At 48.0% G+C, this 17,959-nt stretch overlaps 1 protein-coding gene across 2 annotated transcripts in view; it reads right to left on the reverse strand.

Annotated features, from left to right (window-relative positions):
• Positions 1–4,421: 4,421 nt before the first annotated feature.
• Positions 4,422–17,959, reverse strand: part of C18H16orf95 (chromosome 18 C16orf95 homolog) — a 40,435-nt gene continuing 26,897 nt past the window's right edge. For both annotated transcript variants that reach the window (XR_010137863.1, XM_054534277.2), the window contains one exon: positions 4,422–9,508. Coding sequence is in view for 1 of the 2 variants with exons in the window: in XM_054534277.2 (XP_054390252.1) it covers positions 9,468–9,508 (41 nt within the window). In the remaining variant the exon portion in view is untranslated. The remainder of the gene's footprint in view (positions 9,509–17,959) is intronic.

Below are 17,959 nucleotides of genomic sequence, written 5' to 3' on the forward strand. Positions count from 1 at the left end.
AACACGACCTCTTCCCCGCAGGTACCTCCTCGTCCCTCTCTCCCTCTCCAAGTACATCCCCGTGTTGGGGCCTTTGTATCTTTGGTGAATTCTGCCATCCGGCCCAAGCCTTTGTAGGCATCCAGGAGGCTTTGGAGGGGAGGATATTTGATAAATGATAGTTGCTCTAAACGAGCTGGAGCAAGACACAGACAGAGACTTCCCAACGAAAGCTGACAAATGTTTATTCCCAGAAGACAGTGGTGACACAATGCCCAGCCACCTGTCAGCCAATGACGCAGGGTTGGTGGCTCTGAAATGTTGGGTCTCCCAGCCCAGACACATATGGCTGTCTTCTGGTGACTGCTTCTCTCAAACTAACCATGTGGGTCCATTAGAAGCTGCCATGCTCTCAAAGGAGCCCCCACCACATTCTGCCAGCCTCAGCTCCAGAGTTGGTTACCTGGGGATGCTGGTCACGGAGGAAAACGAGGCAGGAGTGGAGATGTCACAGAGTCTGGCAGTTTTGAGACCCTTCCTGCAATCTAGTTGCTCAGCCTCAGCTTCCATTCTAGGAACTACTCACTGCCTTGCCTGAATCCTGTTTCTGTCACTTACACCCAAAGAGTTCTGTTGATTCCAGGGTTCTTATTGTGGTAAAATATACATAACGTAAAATTTAGGCTGGGCATGGTGGTTCGCACCTGTAATCTCAGCACTTTGGGAGGCCAAAGTGGGTAGACTACTTAAGCCCAGCAGTTCAAGACTAGCCTGGCTCACACCTGTAATCCCAACACTTTGAGAAGCTGAGGCGAGCAGAAGCAAGCAGATCACTTGAGGTCAGGAGTTCGAGACCAGCCTGGCCAACAAGGTGAAACCACGTCTCCACAAAAAAAAAAAAAATACAAGAAATTAGCTGGATGTGGTGATGCATGGCTATAATCCCAGCTACTTGGGAGGCTGAGGCAGGAGAACTGCTTGAACCTGGGAGGACAAGGTTACAGTGAGCTGAGATCACACTATTGCACTCCAGCCTGGGCTATAAGAGCGAAACTCTATCTCAAAAACAACAACAACAAAAAAAAACCAACCTGGGCAACACACAGAAGCCCCATCTCTACCAAAAAAAAAAAAAAAAATAGTTGGGATGTAGTGGCGCACACTTGTTGTCCCAGCTACTTGGGAGGCTGAGGCAGGAGGATCACCTACGCCCAGAGAGGTTGAGGCTGCAGTGAGCCACACTCACTCCAGCCTGCCAGACACAGTAATACCCTGTCTCAAAAGAAAATGTATCATTTTAACTATTTTCAAAATGTAGAATTCTGTAGCATTTAGCCCATTTACCCCTATGCCACCATCGCCACCCTTTAGTTGTAGAACATCTTCATCACCCCAAAAGGAAGCCCATTCCCTGAGCAGCCACTTCCTGGCCTCACTCTCCCAGCCCCCGGCAACCACTCACCTGCTTCCTGCCCCTGTGGCTTTGCCTGTTCTGGATGTTTCGTTCCAATGGAGTCATACGGCATGTGGTCTTTTGTTCACATCCAGTTTTAGGGCAGTCCTGGAGCAGCACTCACCGCTCAGTTGGAGGTGGCTTCCCTCTCTGACAAGGTCCCCTCAGGAGTCCTGGCTGCCCAGTCCCTCAGCCTCACCAAGGGCACTTTGCTAAGGCAGGTGGGTGGAGTGGACGGCCAGGTTCCTATGAAGCCATATCAGAGTTTGAGTCCTCCCTTTTCCCTTTCATTCACTGAATACATGTAAGCATCTATTTGACACCCACTACATGCCAGGTGCTGTAGTGATTACATGAGATGAATAAGGTGTGGTCACCACCTTCCAAGATCTCAGTAACCAGGGAGGTCGGGGGGCAGGGGGCTTGAGTCTGTTTTCCCATCTCTTTGAGCCTCTGTCCTAATCTGTGCAAGGGGCCGATCCCCTGGCCTTGCAAAACTGTTATGGCATTTCCATGGGGTAACATGCAGGGCCAGGACTAGGGTGAAGCAAGAGAGGTATTCGCCGGTGCAAAATTTAAGGAGGTGCTCACTCTCAGAGCCATGCAATGCAGGGTTGGCACCTGAGACCACGTGTCACCTCCAGTTTTACACCTGGGTGCCTCACTGTCCTGGCCCTGGCTGGGCCCTAACAATGTGTGCACACACAGCAGTGCCCAGCACAGCAGGCTGCCAACAACAGCTTCCTCCAGGCCTGGCATCTCACCACAGACTGTCCTCCTTCTCTTTGAACGTAATCATCTCAGCAAGCTTATGAGACATCTCAGTCTCTTAACTTTCCTCCTACAGATGAGCCTCAGAGAGGTTTAGGAGCTTCCCTAAAGCCACAGAGCATGTGAGGGGCCAGCCTGGAGCATGAGCCCAACTCCACCTGACCTCCAAGCAGGAGCTTGTCCTCCTAAGAATGAAAGCACTCGTCCTATGTGGTGCCCCAAAGTGGGGGACCTTTCTGAGGCCTTCACCTGCATTAATGCATTCCCACCCCGCCCCATTCTCCACCATCCAATGAGATAACCGCTAATTTCATCCCCCTTTTATACCTGCAGCCCGGGGGGTAAGGGGTCAGCCAGCTGGCTCAGGTACAAGTTCACGAGGGGAGGAGCTGGGTGGGGACCTGACGATGTGGCTGCATGGTCCCCAACATCTTCTGCATTTGGCCCACATACACTGCCATCCTAGTAGATATTTGGGGCTTGCCGCCATTGATTTAGCCTTGGTCCATAAGAGGTCATCATGGCCCACTCAAAAGTTCACTGCCTCAGACGCCCTCTTCCAGGACCCTGCCCAAGGTAGTGACTGTGGGCATTATAGCCTGTGTCTACTGAAGGGGGTGTGTCCACCAGGGAACTCACCTGCAGTGGCGTGTGTCCTGAATGAACATGCACACGCCACTGCCCACACACATGCACGCACATGAACACGTGTGTACTGGAAAGAAACCCAAAATCCCTAGAAGACCTAGAGAGGCATGGAGAAGCACATTTCTGATTTTTGCAGACACCCAGTGGCCAGAGACCACTGTTATGCAGCTCTAGCCTGAAACCCTTGCTCCTCTCAGCCAGTGTCAGCCACAGCTCTCCAGAGAAACAGAACTAGCAGGAGGTTTAATATGTGTGTGCACGTGTGTGTAAAGAGAGAGAGAGATTTTTAGGAATTGCTCATATAACTGTGGAGGCTGGTAAGTCTGAAATGTGTAGGGCAAGCCAGCAGGCTGGAAACCCAGGCAGGAGCTGATGCTATGGTCTTGAGGCAGAATTCCTCCCTCCCAGAAAAACCTCGGAGTTTGCTCATAAGGTCCTCCCCTGATTGGATAAGGGCCACCCACACTGTCAAGGGTAATCTGCTTCCCTTGAGGTCAGCTGATGGGAGAGGCTGACCACATCCACCAGCACCTTCTCGGCAGTACCCAGATGGGTGTCTGACTGGACCATTGGGCACGGGAGCCTGGCCACAGGACATGTGAACCTCACCGTCAGCCCATCAGGGTCTGAACCAGGTATCAGAACCCTCCCGGGTATAAGAATCCACTCGCATGTCAGAACCCAGGACTCAGTGATACCAGAGGATCAGAACCTGCTCGGGTTGACACACCAAGGAGTCACACCTGCTTCTCACTCCAAAGTGCTTCTCGTAGATGTGCTTTCACAGGCTTTCTTTGATATGAAATGTTACTTGGGAGATTCTCCAGCACACTGCAAAATGTAAACTGTGATCGTATGCATATGCACCTGTATATCAGAGGACCCACAAGCAACGTGTTGTTGAAAATCTTTTAGTTGGGTTGCCTCAGAAGGGCTGTCTTGCTAAACAATGGATTCTACAAAGTGACCAAGCAACAAAAAGAAACTTCGAGTTTTAAATTTCAGCTAGTTCTCTCATCTACAACAAACCCTTCTTTAATAAAAATGACTGCAATGAAAAAATCCCTAAATAACAAAAAAGCTGCCTGACTCAAATCAATGAGCATTATCACTCCAGCCACACCCAATGGAATGAAATGGCACAAGATTACTGCTATGAGATCCAACCCGTAGAATTCAAATGTGCATGACCTTGTCCTTATGAAATGAATGGTGGGAGCGGAGAAGCCAGCAAAGGAGGGTTACATTCAACTCAAAACCAGGAAGTCAACTTCTCCTAAGAAAGGCCCCTTAAAATGTTCAGGAGGGTTTGTATAATCGCAAATACATAAGGGAAAAAAATCATAAATATACTTTTCATTACGGTTGAAGAAATGGAAGAGAAGTCTACCTTGTAAATGTGGGGGGAAGCCCTCTGACTCATGAAATGGGGGGGTAGGGTAAGAGAAGGAAACATTTGGGATTAAATATTGTCATTTGAGTGGCGCAGCTGATGAAAGCCAGGAAATTCTAAATGTGTGCACCGACAATCTGCCACTCCAATTTTACACTCTGGACCCCTCACAGCTACACTGTGAGGTGCCTGGGGACGCCGCTGGCGTGACTGCGGAGGGAACGGGGCACAGGTTTCCTTTCAATTTAATGACTTTTCAGTGGTGAGTGTGAAAACCAAAATGTTGTTCTGCGAGGCAAGGCGGATACTCGGCCCTGCCCCCTCCCCCAAGCATTCCATTGAGATGATTTCGTGACTGGGGACAGTCATCTTGCCCTGCGTCACCTCGAAGCATTTAAATCCAAGGGTGCTCCCACCAGCAGGATCCCTCCTCCATATGGACACAGGGGGGCAGCCACACCATCCCTGGGTCCTGAGCCCAGACAACCCTGGCACTGTCCCCACCACAGTGAATCAACCCTGGCCACAGCTGACGCTGGCTCTCTACAGAAAGCCAAATGCCAGCGTGCAGGGAATCAGCCCAGGAGGAGACTGTGTGTGTTCAGAGTCAAAGAGCCCCTTAGAATGGCAGGCACTGTTTGCTGATGCGCATTCTGGGGGAAATGACAAGGAGACCGTAAGTCACAGCGCCCCCAGGGCTCCCTGTGTTTATTTACTGAGTTCAGCCAACAGCCTTCGAAGTGATTTAGACGGCCCTCCAGATAAAACTCTGAGAGATTCAAAAGGGGCTTTTACAAACTTAACCTTGCCTGGGTGGTGGGCGCAGGCGGGTGGGAGAAAGCACAGAGGAGGCGTCGGAAGGGGCCTGGGGCCTAAGACCACCTCCCATGACCACCTCTGAAGTCTAGGGGTGGTTCTTTGAGCATAAGACTGAGATGTCCGAGGGACAGAGGTACCCTAGGCCCCAGGCCCAGGAACCCAGAGCAAAGACAGCTCCGCAAGTCGCCTGCCCAAGCATGCAGCTGCAGAGAGCGTCGGAGGAAAAGAAAAAACACCCAGGCCTTGAGACCGGAGGGAGAAACCATGAGGCAATGGCCGGGTGCGGCGGCTCACACCCATAATCCCAGCACTGCGGGAGGCTGAGGCCAGAGAATTGCTTGAGGCCAGCAGGTTAAGGCTGCAGCGAGCTGTGACTGCACCACTGCATTCCAGCCCGGGTAACAGAGCAAGACTCCATCGCCACAAAAAAAATAAAAATGAAAAGAAAGGAGCAGAAGGCCGGGCATGGTGGCTTACGCCTATAATCCCAGCACTTTGGGAGGCTGAGGCAGGCAGATCATTTGAGGTCAGGAGTTTGAGACCAGCCTGGCCAACATGGCGAAACCCCTTCTCTACTAAAAATACAAAAATTAGCTGGGCATTGTGGCGGGCACCTGTAATCCCGGCTACTTGGGAGGCTGAGGCAGGAGAATTGCTTGAACCTGGGAGGCAGAGGTTGCAGTGAGCCAAGATCGCACCATTGCATTCCAGCCTGGGCAACAGAGAAAGACCCCATCTCAAAAAAAAAAAAAAAAAAGAAAGAAAGAAAGGAGCCGGAAGAGAAGAGACATAAAAAGTAGATTTGCTGAATCTGAGGATTCTTTCCCTTTCTGCACTTTCAGGCTGAGATCTCTGGGCTCTGAGAAAAGCCACTTGGAACCTCGCCAGTGGCCTCCACCCTTTTTCAGAGGAGAGCAAACACTGGCGCAGCCTGCGCTTGTCCCTCCTTGTCAGGGATTTCTTTGCCCTGGCTTAAAGAACACCCCAGCCTGCACTAATGGGCCTAGGGCAATGCCCACGCTTGCAGGGACCCACCACACACCACCTGTCCTCCTCCTCCAGGCTGCCCCGCAGCCCTTCAGCCACGCAGGATGCTTTCCCACCTCCACACCTCCACCCAGGCTGTTCCCTCTGTCAAATGCCCTTCCCACACGACTTCCCCCTAAGAAATCCTAATTGTCCCTTAACACTCAGCTCAAAAGTCATTTCCTCCAACGCACCTGGGACAGAAGAGACCACACTCTGCTCGTGTTCCCCAGAAACTCCAGAGGGAGCAGGACACGCTTACCCCTGTGAGTCTGAGAGGTGGGGTCGGGTGTTCATCTGTGTGCACTTGGTCCCTGAACACGGCAGGTGCTCCATAAATGTCAGGCCCACTCCCCTAGACATCAAGAGGGCTGCATTCTTCAACAAAGCCCCTCTCAGTGACAAGCGTATCTCAGAGCCCCCACAGTCTCTGACCATAGCAACAGGACCAACATCCCAGTCGAAGTGGGGGTGTCCCAGGCAGCAGGCCAGGACCATGCTGCATGTTCACAGGCTCAGTTATAGCTGTCGACCATGCCACGGCGCCCAACCATGCCACGGCGCCCGACCACGCCTCGACCATGCCACGGCGCCTGGACTTTTATCTCCATTTCTCAGGTGAGGACCTGAGGCTCAGGTGGCCCCATCACTTTCCTAGGGGCATTGGGCAAGAGGCAGGGACTGTGCACAGCCCAGAGCTGCTGTCTCCGTCTCTCAGAAAAGCAGCCCTGAGTCTCAGCCCTGCCATCCTTTCCCACAGGATTTCCAGGCAGGGCTCAAAGAAGTCCCTTCCTCACTCTAAGACGGGTCCTCAAAGCTCAGATGCAGGACCTCAATAGAGGCCTGCGCTCATTGATTTGATTTGATTTTTCCTTCTAGATAACTGGCTCAAATACCTATTGTTTTCCCTTGATCTTAAGGCAGCATTTTCGGGACAAGCGGGAGAGTCTCTACTTGCCTTCACCTCGGGCCATAAACCGGGGGACAGCACCACCTCCTGGCCGGCAGGGATGTGGCGCCCGCTTGGTGTCTGACTTGCAGGACCCAGCAGCCGCCTCAGATGTCCTGTGCTGCCAGCCTCTCCAGTCCCAGTTAGCAGAGGAAGTCAACAGGGCACGAGGTGCTCGTAAGGAAAGCAGGGTGGGCTGGCCTCGCTGGGCTCGGGTAGCAATGCGAGAGTGCAGGTGCTGCACTGTCAAAGGACAGGCACCAGCCTGGCCCATGAGCCAGAGGACGCGGGCTTCCTGCAGCTGGGAGCAGGGAGCACCTTGGAGAGGAAACCAGGGGGGCTCCAGGAGGACGACCGAGCCAAGGGAGCCCCGTCCATGAGCAAGATTGGGGGGCCACAGGGGAAGAAATTAGAGGTACAGGTCAGACAAAATCAGAAGCCACAGTCGCTCAGTGCCCTGGGTATGACCTGGCACTGGGACACACCTAGCCAATATGTCATAAAGAGAAAAAGGAGGAGTTGTCAGCAAGGCGGCATGTGTGCCAGCCGCGCATGACAGTGTGTGTGTGCTGGGGAAAGACATGGATGAGGCAGGCAGGGGCCGCTGCTCGGAGCTTCCACAGGGTGGGAGAGAGAGCAGAAAGGACACGCACAAGCACACAGATGATGGGGATGCATCATTTGTTAAATTAAATTTCCAAGCGAATCTCTCCCTGGCACTTCCGATAAATACTGCTGAAGGACAAGCCAGTGTCCCCCGGAGGTAGAGGTCACTTGAACCTTTCATTCATTCATTCACCTGCTCACTCATTCATTCAGTAAATGTGAACTGCACTTCCGTGCCAGGCCAGGTGTTGCAGTAAGCACTTCATCCGCATCATTGTGTCATTAGATTTTTTTTTTTTTTTAGGAGTCTTGCTCTGTCACCCAGGCTGGAGTGCAATGGTGCAATCTCAGCTCACTGCAACCTCCACCTCCTGGGTTCAAGCAATTTTCCTGTCTCAGACTCCCGAGCAGCTGGGATTACAGGTGCACGCCACCACACCTGGCTAATTTTTGTATTTTTAGTAGAGATGGGGTTTCACCATACTGGTCAGGCTGCTCTCGAACTCCTGACCTCAGATGATCCATCCGCCTCAGCCTTCCAAAGTGCTGGGATTACAGGCGTGAGCCACCATGCCCAGCCTGTGTTATTAGATCTTCAGCATAACCCCCATGCAATAGGAATGAGATATGAAAATTGTGTCCCACATAAGTTAGTTAACTTATCCAAAGTTACACAGCTTCTCAGTAGCAGAGCTGGAATTTAAGCCAAGGTTCAGCCCCAAATCCAAGATATTAATTGTGCTAAGTTCCATGGTGGCCCTTCATGCAGAAGGTATTTACTGAGTTCCTGTCATGGGGCAGGCAGTTGAGCCAGGCTCAGGGGCTACACCAGGGACCAGAACAGAGCTACACCTGCTCACACCAAGCAGATGGGCAGAGGGAAGGCGTGGATGCACAAACCAGCAAGAGAAGAGGCACCAAGCAGAGCTGCCTCCACCCCGGCTCACATCTCACAGCTCTGAGCCTCCGTTTTCTCATCTGGAAAACAGGGATAAAAATAAGTTGGTGTGAAAATTTAAAAACATCTGACACCCAGGACACAACACCCCTGGTGCCCATAAATACTTCAATGTGTATTTCCTGAAAGCAAAGACATTCTCTTTCTCAAGACAGCACAATCCTCACAACCAGGAGGATTGCTTGGATACAGTGTTACTATCAAATCTGCTGACCTGACTCCCATTTTACCAAATGTCCCAATAAAGGCTTGTGTACCAAAGAAAATACTGAACTATGCGTTGCAGTCAGTTGTCACATCTTTTTTATCTCTTTAGTCTCCTTCATCTGGGACATTCCTCAGTCTTTCTGGCCTTTCTCTCAGGCCAGTTATTTGATAGAAAGTTCTTCAGTTGGAGTTTGTCTTATATTTCCCGATGGTTAGACTCAGGGTTTGCATTCCGGGCAGGAAATCTGCAGAAGCTCCACTGCATCCTTCTCGGTGCCGCGTGTCAGGAGTCCATGAAGTCTATCTGTCCATGCATGGATGATGCTGATATTGATTAAGGTGTTGTCTGCCAGCTTTCTTCACTTTAAAGTTAAGACTTCACCCTTTGTAATTAGCATCCTGTGAAGAGGTTCTTTGAGACTATGTAAAAATCCTGTTACCTATGAAATTTTCATGCACTAGTTTTAGCCTCTACTGATGACTCTTTCCAACATCAATCATTACCATGATGGTCGCCGAGTTGTGGTTTTCCAATCACGTTCTGTCTTCATCAGCTGGCTCTGGAGCAGACCTTCTTCAAGGCAGATTTTCACCGAGGAGTGGGAAGTCGGTCTCCCAGCATCCTTCTTGTCCCTACAATTCGTTCTCCCCACAATACTCAGCGAGGACTTCTAAACGAGGAAGCCAAAACGTGTTCACCTGCAAGACAGTGAAGGGGGAACCCCCATCCCACTCCATACACAAGAAATTAACTCAAAGTGGATCAAGCCCTTAAATGTAAGAGCCCAAACTTTAAGCTCTTAAAACATGGGGATAAATATTCATGACATTGGGGATTTCCAAAGGATTCTGAGCTATGGCACCAAAACCACAAGCAACAAAAGGAAAAATGTATATGTAAACCTCATCAAACCTAAAAAGCTTCAGAGGACACTATCAAAGAGGGAACAGATAATCCATGGATGGAAATAAATATTTACAGTACCTTGTACTAGACATCTTGTCATATATCTAGTATGAGATTTGTGCCTAGAATATATCAATAATTTTTACAACCCAATAAGTAAAAGATAAATAACCCAGGTGCCTGATAAATACTTGTCCAATAAATGAACTAATGAAAACTATACACACACACACACACACACACACACACACACACAAAATTTACTATGGTGCTTACATTCAAGACAATAGTCATTTTTAGAGAGAAAACTACTATTGTACTAGCATTGATTTCCCCCCAACAACCATCTTCTAGATTAGTGTTTTCATAGCACAAAGTTTGGGAAATTCCAGACCACGAGTTTGCTGCTCACCAAGACTCTCAATAGTTGCCAAAATTAGACCCAAGACTCAATATGGTAGGAGCAAAATGAGCGTTTTCATGCACGCCTGGGTGGGGAGTGAACATTGGAACCATCTTTCCAGAGGTTCCAATTTGTCAACCATAAGCCTTAAACCCGGGTACACCCCTTTACCCAGGAAAGTTCTAGAAAATTACACCAAAGGAATAGTCACAGTTTGATATAAAGACTGGACAACGAAGACGTTTCTTGTAGCCATGTTCATACTATCAGAAGATGGGATGTAACCCAAATGACTAACGTCAGGTAGTGATTAAACGCATCATGGTGCACCAAACCACACCATCTTTCTTTAGGGGCAGAATTCTGCAATTCTTGTGCATTCTAAGGTTGATATTCTGCTTTCTTTCCAGGAGGGTAGAGACAAATACAGGAAGTGAATTAAAAGTTAGTTTAGCTGAGTGTGAAAGGAGATCAAAAGTAACAGCTAGGCTGGGCGCGATGGCTCATGCCTATAATCCCAGCACTTTGGGAGGCTGAGATGGGCAGATCACAAGGTCAGGAGTTCAACACCAGCCTAGCCAACACGGTGAAACTCTCTCTCTACTAAAAATACAAAAATTAGCCGGGCGTGGTGGTGCGCACCTGTAATCCCAGCTACTTGGGAGACTGAGGCAGGAGGATCACTTGAACATGGAAGATGGAGGTTGCAGTGAGCTGAGATCATACCACTGCACTCCAGCCTGGGTGACAGAGTGAGACTCTGTCTCAAAAAAAAAAAAAAAAAAAAAAAAAAAAAAGGCCCAGCATAGCGGCTCACGCCCGTAATCCCAGCACTTTGGGAGGCCAAGGCAGGCGGATTGCCTGAGCTCAGGAGTTCACTACCAGCCTGGGCAACATGGTGAAACTCTGTCTCTACTAAAATACAAAAAATTAGCCAGGCGTAGCAGCATGCACCTGTAGTCCCAGCTACTTGGGAGACTGAGGCAGGAGAACTGCTTGAACCCGGGAGGCAGAGTTGCAGTGAGCCGAGATCACGCCACTGTACTCCAGCCTGGACAACAGAGTGAGAATTCGTCTCAAAAAAAAAAAAAAGGTAACAGCTAATGCCAGGTGATGACCAGAAAATACAGTGCACGCCTCTCTTTCCTTACCTCTCCCACCCGTCCTCACTGGGGATCTTTGGTTGGCTTGAGCCCCTGCCTACATCTAATGGAATCACAGGAGAAATGGGGGTTGGGGGTTGGAGGATGAGAAAGAAAAGTATTTGAGGACTTCCTCTAGATCTGGTTCTGACACCTCAGGCCCCTTATCCCTCTTTATAATTATTATCTCCCTCTTCTACAGACTAAGAAACTGAGGCTCAGAAAAGGCTAAAAGATTTGTCCAAGGTCACATGGCAAGCAAGCTGGCAAAAAATGTTTGTTTTCATGGCTCCTAAGTCAGGCTCTTTCTATAATATCAGAGTCTCCTAAATTGAATGTCTCTATTAGCAGATAAAGCAAAGTACAAATGGCACATCACAGGATAGGAGCTGCATAAATTGACATATTCTAATTAATGTTGGAGAAAGCAAGCATGAGGGGAGGCAGTAAAACTGGTGGCAAGGCAAGTGGAATCTTCCAGATATAGGATCTTAAGGAACGGAATGAATGATTTGGGACTACGTATTTATCTTAAGAAACCAGTAGAACTTTAAAAAGCTCCCATTCATTCAAAAGTATTTAATAAGCATCTATTGAAGAGGCCAGGTGCAGTGGCTCATGCTTGTAATCCTAGCACTTTGGGAGGCTGAGGCAGGTGGATCACCTGAGGTCAGGAGTTCAAGACCAGCCTGGCCAACATGGTGAAACCCTGTCTCTATGAAAAATACAAAAATTAGCCTTGCATGATGGTGCATACCCATAATCTCTGCCCCTCAGGAGGCTGAGGCAGGAGAATCCCTTGAACCCAGGAGGCAGAGGTTGCAGTGAGCTAAGATTCTGCCACTGCACTCTAGCCTAGGTGACAGAGCGAGACTCCATCTCAAAAAAAAAAAAAAAAAAATCTATTGAACACCAGCCCTGTGGTAAAGGAGAGGGAGGGTGATAGGGATCATTGCAGTTAATTCTCACAACAATCATTTGTCATTCTTTTCCATGCATGAGGAAAACAAGCCTCAGACAGGCTAAGTGTCCTGCCCAGCTGGGATGTGAACCTGGTCTGTCTGATCCCAGAGTCAGCAGTCCTAACACTGCACATCCATCACTCCCTTTTCACCTCAGAAACATCAAGCTGCAGTCTCTATGAGCACATAAAGAATGTATCCGAGATTGTTCTCAATGCTGGCCTAGACTCAGAAAAATCCTGCTCATTCTGATCCAAGCAGGTAGGAGACCAGTGATATGCTACCTACAAGAAATAAACATTAAAGGCATAGACAAGTTTGAAATAAAGGCATGGTTTTGGCAATGCTAGAATAATAAATACCAGACTCATCCTGCCATACTATAGAGCTAAGAAAATGAAACTGATGAAACGGTCATCAATTCAAGAGATCATGCCTGAGGGAGGAGAAACAAATGAGGTGAGGCCTATGAAATAAAATAGGTGGTGACAGAGATAGAGAATGTCCTTCTCATGCACATCAGTAGACTCTGCACGTGGAGGAAAGGAACGAACTTAAGACAGCATAATAGAAATTATCCAAACTAAACACAAGGAGGAAGGGGCAGGGGATGGGGGGAGGAGGGGAAGGAGAAGGGGAGGAAGAGGAGGAGGAGGGGAGGGAGAGGAGTGGAAGAGGAGGAGGAAGATGGGGGAGGAGTGGGGAAAGAGGAGGAGGGAAAGAGGAAGAGGTGGAAAAGAGGAGAGGAGAGGGGGGAAGGGGAGGAGATGGAGGGGAAGAGGAGGGAGAGGGGTAGGAGGGCAACGATGATGACAATGATTATGTTTTAAAAACCCTTGGGACAATATAAATAATCTAACACACATGTGACTGGAAGCTAAGAAGGAAAAAGAGGGAACAATAACGGTGGAAGATATATTTGCAGTCAATGGCTGAGAATTTTACAAAATTAATCAGACATCAAGTCATAAATCCAAGAAGATTAGAGAACCGCAAGCAGGATTTTAAAGATGCATAATATTTAAACTACTAAAAAATAAAGAGAAAGAAAACATATTTAAGGGCAGCCCAAGAAACTAAAGAGCGAAGTTAAGAATGACAGCAGATTTCTCATCAGAAACTATATAATCCAGAAGATAATGAAGTGTCATCTTTAAAGTGCTGAGAGATAAATAACTGTCAGCACAGATTTCTACCCCAGGGAAAAATATCTTTCATAAATGAAAGTAATTTTTTAATTTCAGAAAAATGAAATCTGAGATGACTAATTATCAGTAGACTTGTGCTACAATAAATTAAAGGAACTTTTTCAGGTAGAAGGAACATGAAACCAGACAGAAACTTGGTTCTATACACAGAAACAAAGAGCTCTGGAAATTGTTCAAATGAAGGTTTGTATGAAAGAACTTTTAAATCACTCTAAAATATTTAATGTCTAAAGCAAGCTTGTCCAACCCATGGCCCACAGGCCACACACAGCCCAGGGCAGCTTTGAATGTGGCCCAACACAAATTTGTAGACTTTTTAAAAATATGATATTTTTTTTTAATTTTTATTATTATTATTTTTTTAGCTCATCAGCTATAGTTAGTGTTAGCGTATTTTATGTGTGGCCCAAGACAATTCTTCTTCCAATGTGGCCCAGAGAAGCCAAAAGATTGGACGTCCCTGGTCTAAGGCAAAAATAGAAGCAAAGGATTATGCATTCTTAAATGCATGTATGACAACAATATACAAAAGATGGGAGGGAGAAACTGGAACTATGAAATTCTTCCATTACACATGCATGATATCTTATTTGTAAGTAGATGGTGAAAAATTAAAGATGGATGTATACTGTAAGCCCTAGGATAGCCAAAGAGATATTGTTAACTGTTATACAAATACGAATACAATTATTTGGAAAAACAGATATAAAAATAACAATACTGGCCAGGTGCAGTGGCTCACGCCTGTATTCCCAACACTTTGGGAGGCTGAGGTGGGCAGATCACTTGGGGTCAGGAGTTCGCGACCAGACTGACCAATATGGTGAAAACCCGTCTCTACTAAAAATACAAACATTAGCCAGGCATGGTAGGCACCTGTAATCCCAGCTACTCAGGAGGCTGAGGCAGAAGAATCGCTTGAACCCAGGAGGCGGAGGTTGCAGTGAGTCAAGATCACACCATTGCGCTCCAGCCTGGGTGACAGAGCGAGACTCCATTTCAAATACTACTACTAATAATAAAATACTAAAATAATAAAAATACAAATATAATAACAATGTACTGTGGCATTTGTAATACATGTAGAAGTGAAATGTATGAAAAAATAGCAGGAAGGTAAGGGTAGAAGAAATTTTTACCCTTCTCTCTTTGACCAACCAACCACCCCTGTAAAATGAGAAGAAAGTCTATGACATAGGATTATGAAAAGAACTAAATGACTTCACACATGTACAGTACCAAGCCCAGCGCCTGATGTGTGATGAGTGCTTGGTAAATATTTGTTAAATGGACAAGTGAAGTGTTTAGTGTCATACATTTATTCATTATAAGAAAGTCAGGATTTCTCCCTAAAAAGCTGAATGTAGATTTCCTATATGGGGCTCACCAGGAAGTTGGTTAACTGCCAACAAGCGTTGTGTCTTCAAGCCCTGGTCTGGAAAACAGTCCATCATCAATTTTACCTCCTAAGACTCGGTTCCCTCCCAGGAGCTTGTAAGTGAGGCAGACAGAGTTTAGTTAGTAATGGCAGTCCGGAAAAATAAAGTTGCCTAGAGAAAGGGACAAAGAGAACCACAAACAGCTTATGTCAGGAAAAGGAATGTTTTCATCTCCTCGACATCTGTAATGCACATTTATCCTGTGATGAGCAATTGCACTTCTGTGTCTGACCTTGGGAAGACCCTGGAAAGTCTGGCCAGTTTGAAGACAAATGTATAAACCACACACAAATTTCACAGCGAACCAGCCAATAAATATTCTCCAAACTGCCCTTGACATGTAAATGTTACCATGAATCTTAATGGCTTTACACCCAAATCCCAGGCCTAGGAGCAGCCAGTAAAGTCCATGGAAAGATTTTCAAATGGGGTGTTGGTCAATGGAATGGCCCATTTTCCACTTTGCATAGAAGAAACTTGATCCTGCTTGGATAGAAAGGGAGTTGTGTGAGCAAAGGAGGTGTGTGGGAAAGCCCAGGGCATGGCGGGGAGAAGCAGGTCAGTCTCTGAGGCTGGCATGTTGGACGCTCCATGACCTTGATGCCATTTTGCTCCAGCAATTTCTGCACCAACCAGCTGTGCACAGGTGTAGCCAGCACCCTGCCTAGCTGCACCATGTACATCTTGCTTTCAGCCCAGCCTCTCTGCCACCGCCTCATGGCACCTGCAGAAGCCATCCAGCTACAGAAATGCCAAGGACACGTCACCCTGTGGGACAGCCCACACCAGCACAGGGAGAGAGCAGTAACCCCCGTCGAGCCTGCACATGTCCTCAGAAAGCCCCTGATGGAACCAGGTCCCAACTGCCTGCCAGGACGAGCGGCAGCCCTGGCTGCAGTTGATTCTCCTCGTGCCACTTCCCCAAAGGGAGCATTTTACTGGATGAAACCAACTTAAGGAACTTACCAAACTTGGTAATTTACCAAAAATGTGCTTATTTTAGCTCATTATAATGTATACAGTAATTTATATTGGATGGGATGGTTTTGATAGATTTTGAAGATTTCTGCAAAGCTCTAAGTAACTGGGTTTTTTGGGGGGTTGGGCTTATTTTTGAGACAGGGTCTCACTTTGTCACCCAAGCCGGAGTGCAGTGGCGCGATCACGGCTCACTGCAGCCTTGACCTCCCGGGTTCAAGAGATCTTCCTCAGCCTCCTGAGTAGCTGGGACTACAGGCGTGTGCCACCATGCTGGGCTAATATTTTAATTTTTATAGAGATGGGGTCTCACTATGTTGCCCAGGTTGGTCTCAAACTTCCAGGCTCAAGTTATCTGCCCTCCTTGGCCTTCCAAAGTGCTGGGATTGCAGGCATGAGCCACTGCACCTGGCCCCTAAGTAACTGATTCTCATTTTGTCTTCATAACAGCATTTCCTCAGCAAAAGGCGAAAGGTATACAGGAGACTTGGCACACACAGTGGCCTGGGCTGCTGATGCTGGGAGGGGCAGTGGGAGACAAAGTGAGGTGGTATGGGGAGGAGGGTTGCTGCGCTCCCCCCGCCCCCCACAATCCTCTTGCCCTAACAACCCTGCAAGGTTGAACACCCTGCTCTGGGCGCTGCCAGCTTTAGGCATCACCTCCAATTCCTGATGGCTCTGGGGCTTCGACAGCCTTCTCTATAAAGAGGGACTGCACCATCTGCCCTCAGGGGTAATAACGAGGGCAAAGTAAGACACCATATGTTTAGCTCTTACTGCAGCAGGAGTTTGGTCCGCATGGGATGCTTTTATTGTTACTGTTGCCACAGATCTTGTCTGAGGAGCTCCTGCAATCCTGAGGAAACCACTGGAAGGTGTAAGATTCCCCTCGGCTGGAGACCTGCTCATTTTTCAAGATCTTTCCTGAGCACCACCTCTGCCCCAGCACTGGGCTGAGCACTGGGCACCTGCAGAGCCCCAACACTGCCCCCAGAGGCTTCCGGCCTGGACCCTGAAGGAAGACAGGCTAGGAGTACGGGACAGCACCAGGGAGCAGCCTCTCCAGGAAGAGGAGCCCAAACAGGCAGAAATGGGGCAGGAAGGACTCTCTTGGCAGAGAGGGTCAGATGACCGAGAACTTTACATACCAAGAGGGAAAATCTATTCTTGCATTCAGTGAAAGCACTCCTTTCGTGAACTGGAAAGTTGTCTTTTTCTTTTCTTTTATTTTCTTTTGAGATGGGGTCTCACACCGTCCCCCAGGCTGGAGTGCAGTGACATGATCTTGGCTCACTACAACCTCCGCCTCCCAGGTTCAAGCGATTCTTCTGCCTCAGCCTCCCAAGTAACTGGGATTACAGGCGCCCGCCCAGTAACTGGGATTACAGCTAATTTTTGTATTGTTAGTAGAAACGAGGTTTCGTCATGTTTGCCAGGCTGGTATCAAACTCCTGACCTCAAGTGATCCACCTTCCTTGGCCTCCCAAAGTGTTGAGATTACAGACATGAGCTACCACACTTAGCCAACTTTTTCTTTAAAACCCCAAATTTTAATTAGCACCCCTGACACAGATCATTACCCCTTTAAGTAGCTAGTTTCTGAACTCCTGTCTCCTGCAGAGATCTCTCGGGCATGCAGGTGCCCTGCCCTCCCCATGGTCTGCCTCCATGAAGTTGCACTCAGTCTTACTCTGGCCCCAAACCCCTTTGAACAAAACCCATGGAATGGTGTGGTTGTCTGAGCCTCAGTCTCCCCACCTGTCAAACGTAAGAGTGAATCAATGTCATGCATGTAGGATGTCTGTGGAACACCTGGCAGGGAGAAAACAGTGAATAGTAACTATGGTTACTGCTGGTGCTCAAAAAATATCAGTCATTTGCTTGAGTCCAGGAGTTTGAGGCTGCTGTGAGCTATGACTGAACCACTGCAGTTAAGCCTAAGCGACAGAGGGAAATCCCATCTCTTCAAAAGAAAAAAAAAAGCCCTATTTTCTTCACCTTTTCCATCACAGAAAAGCAAAACATTCAGATCTAGTAATTAATACTTCAGCAAAGAAGGCTCATGAGCCCATTTCTTTCAAGAATCTTCTTAACATTTCTGAGCCTGTCAG

Source organism: Pongo abelii, chromosome 18, assembly GCF_028885655.2.
Source record: "Pongo abelii isolate AG06213 chromosome 18, NHGRI_mPonAbe1-v2.0_pri, whole genome shotgun sequence".
NCBI classification, from domain to species: Eukaryota; Metazoa; Chordata; class Mammalia; order Primates; family Hominidae; genus Pongo; species Pongo abelii.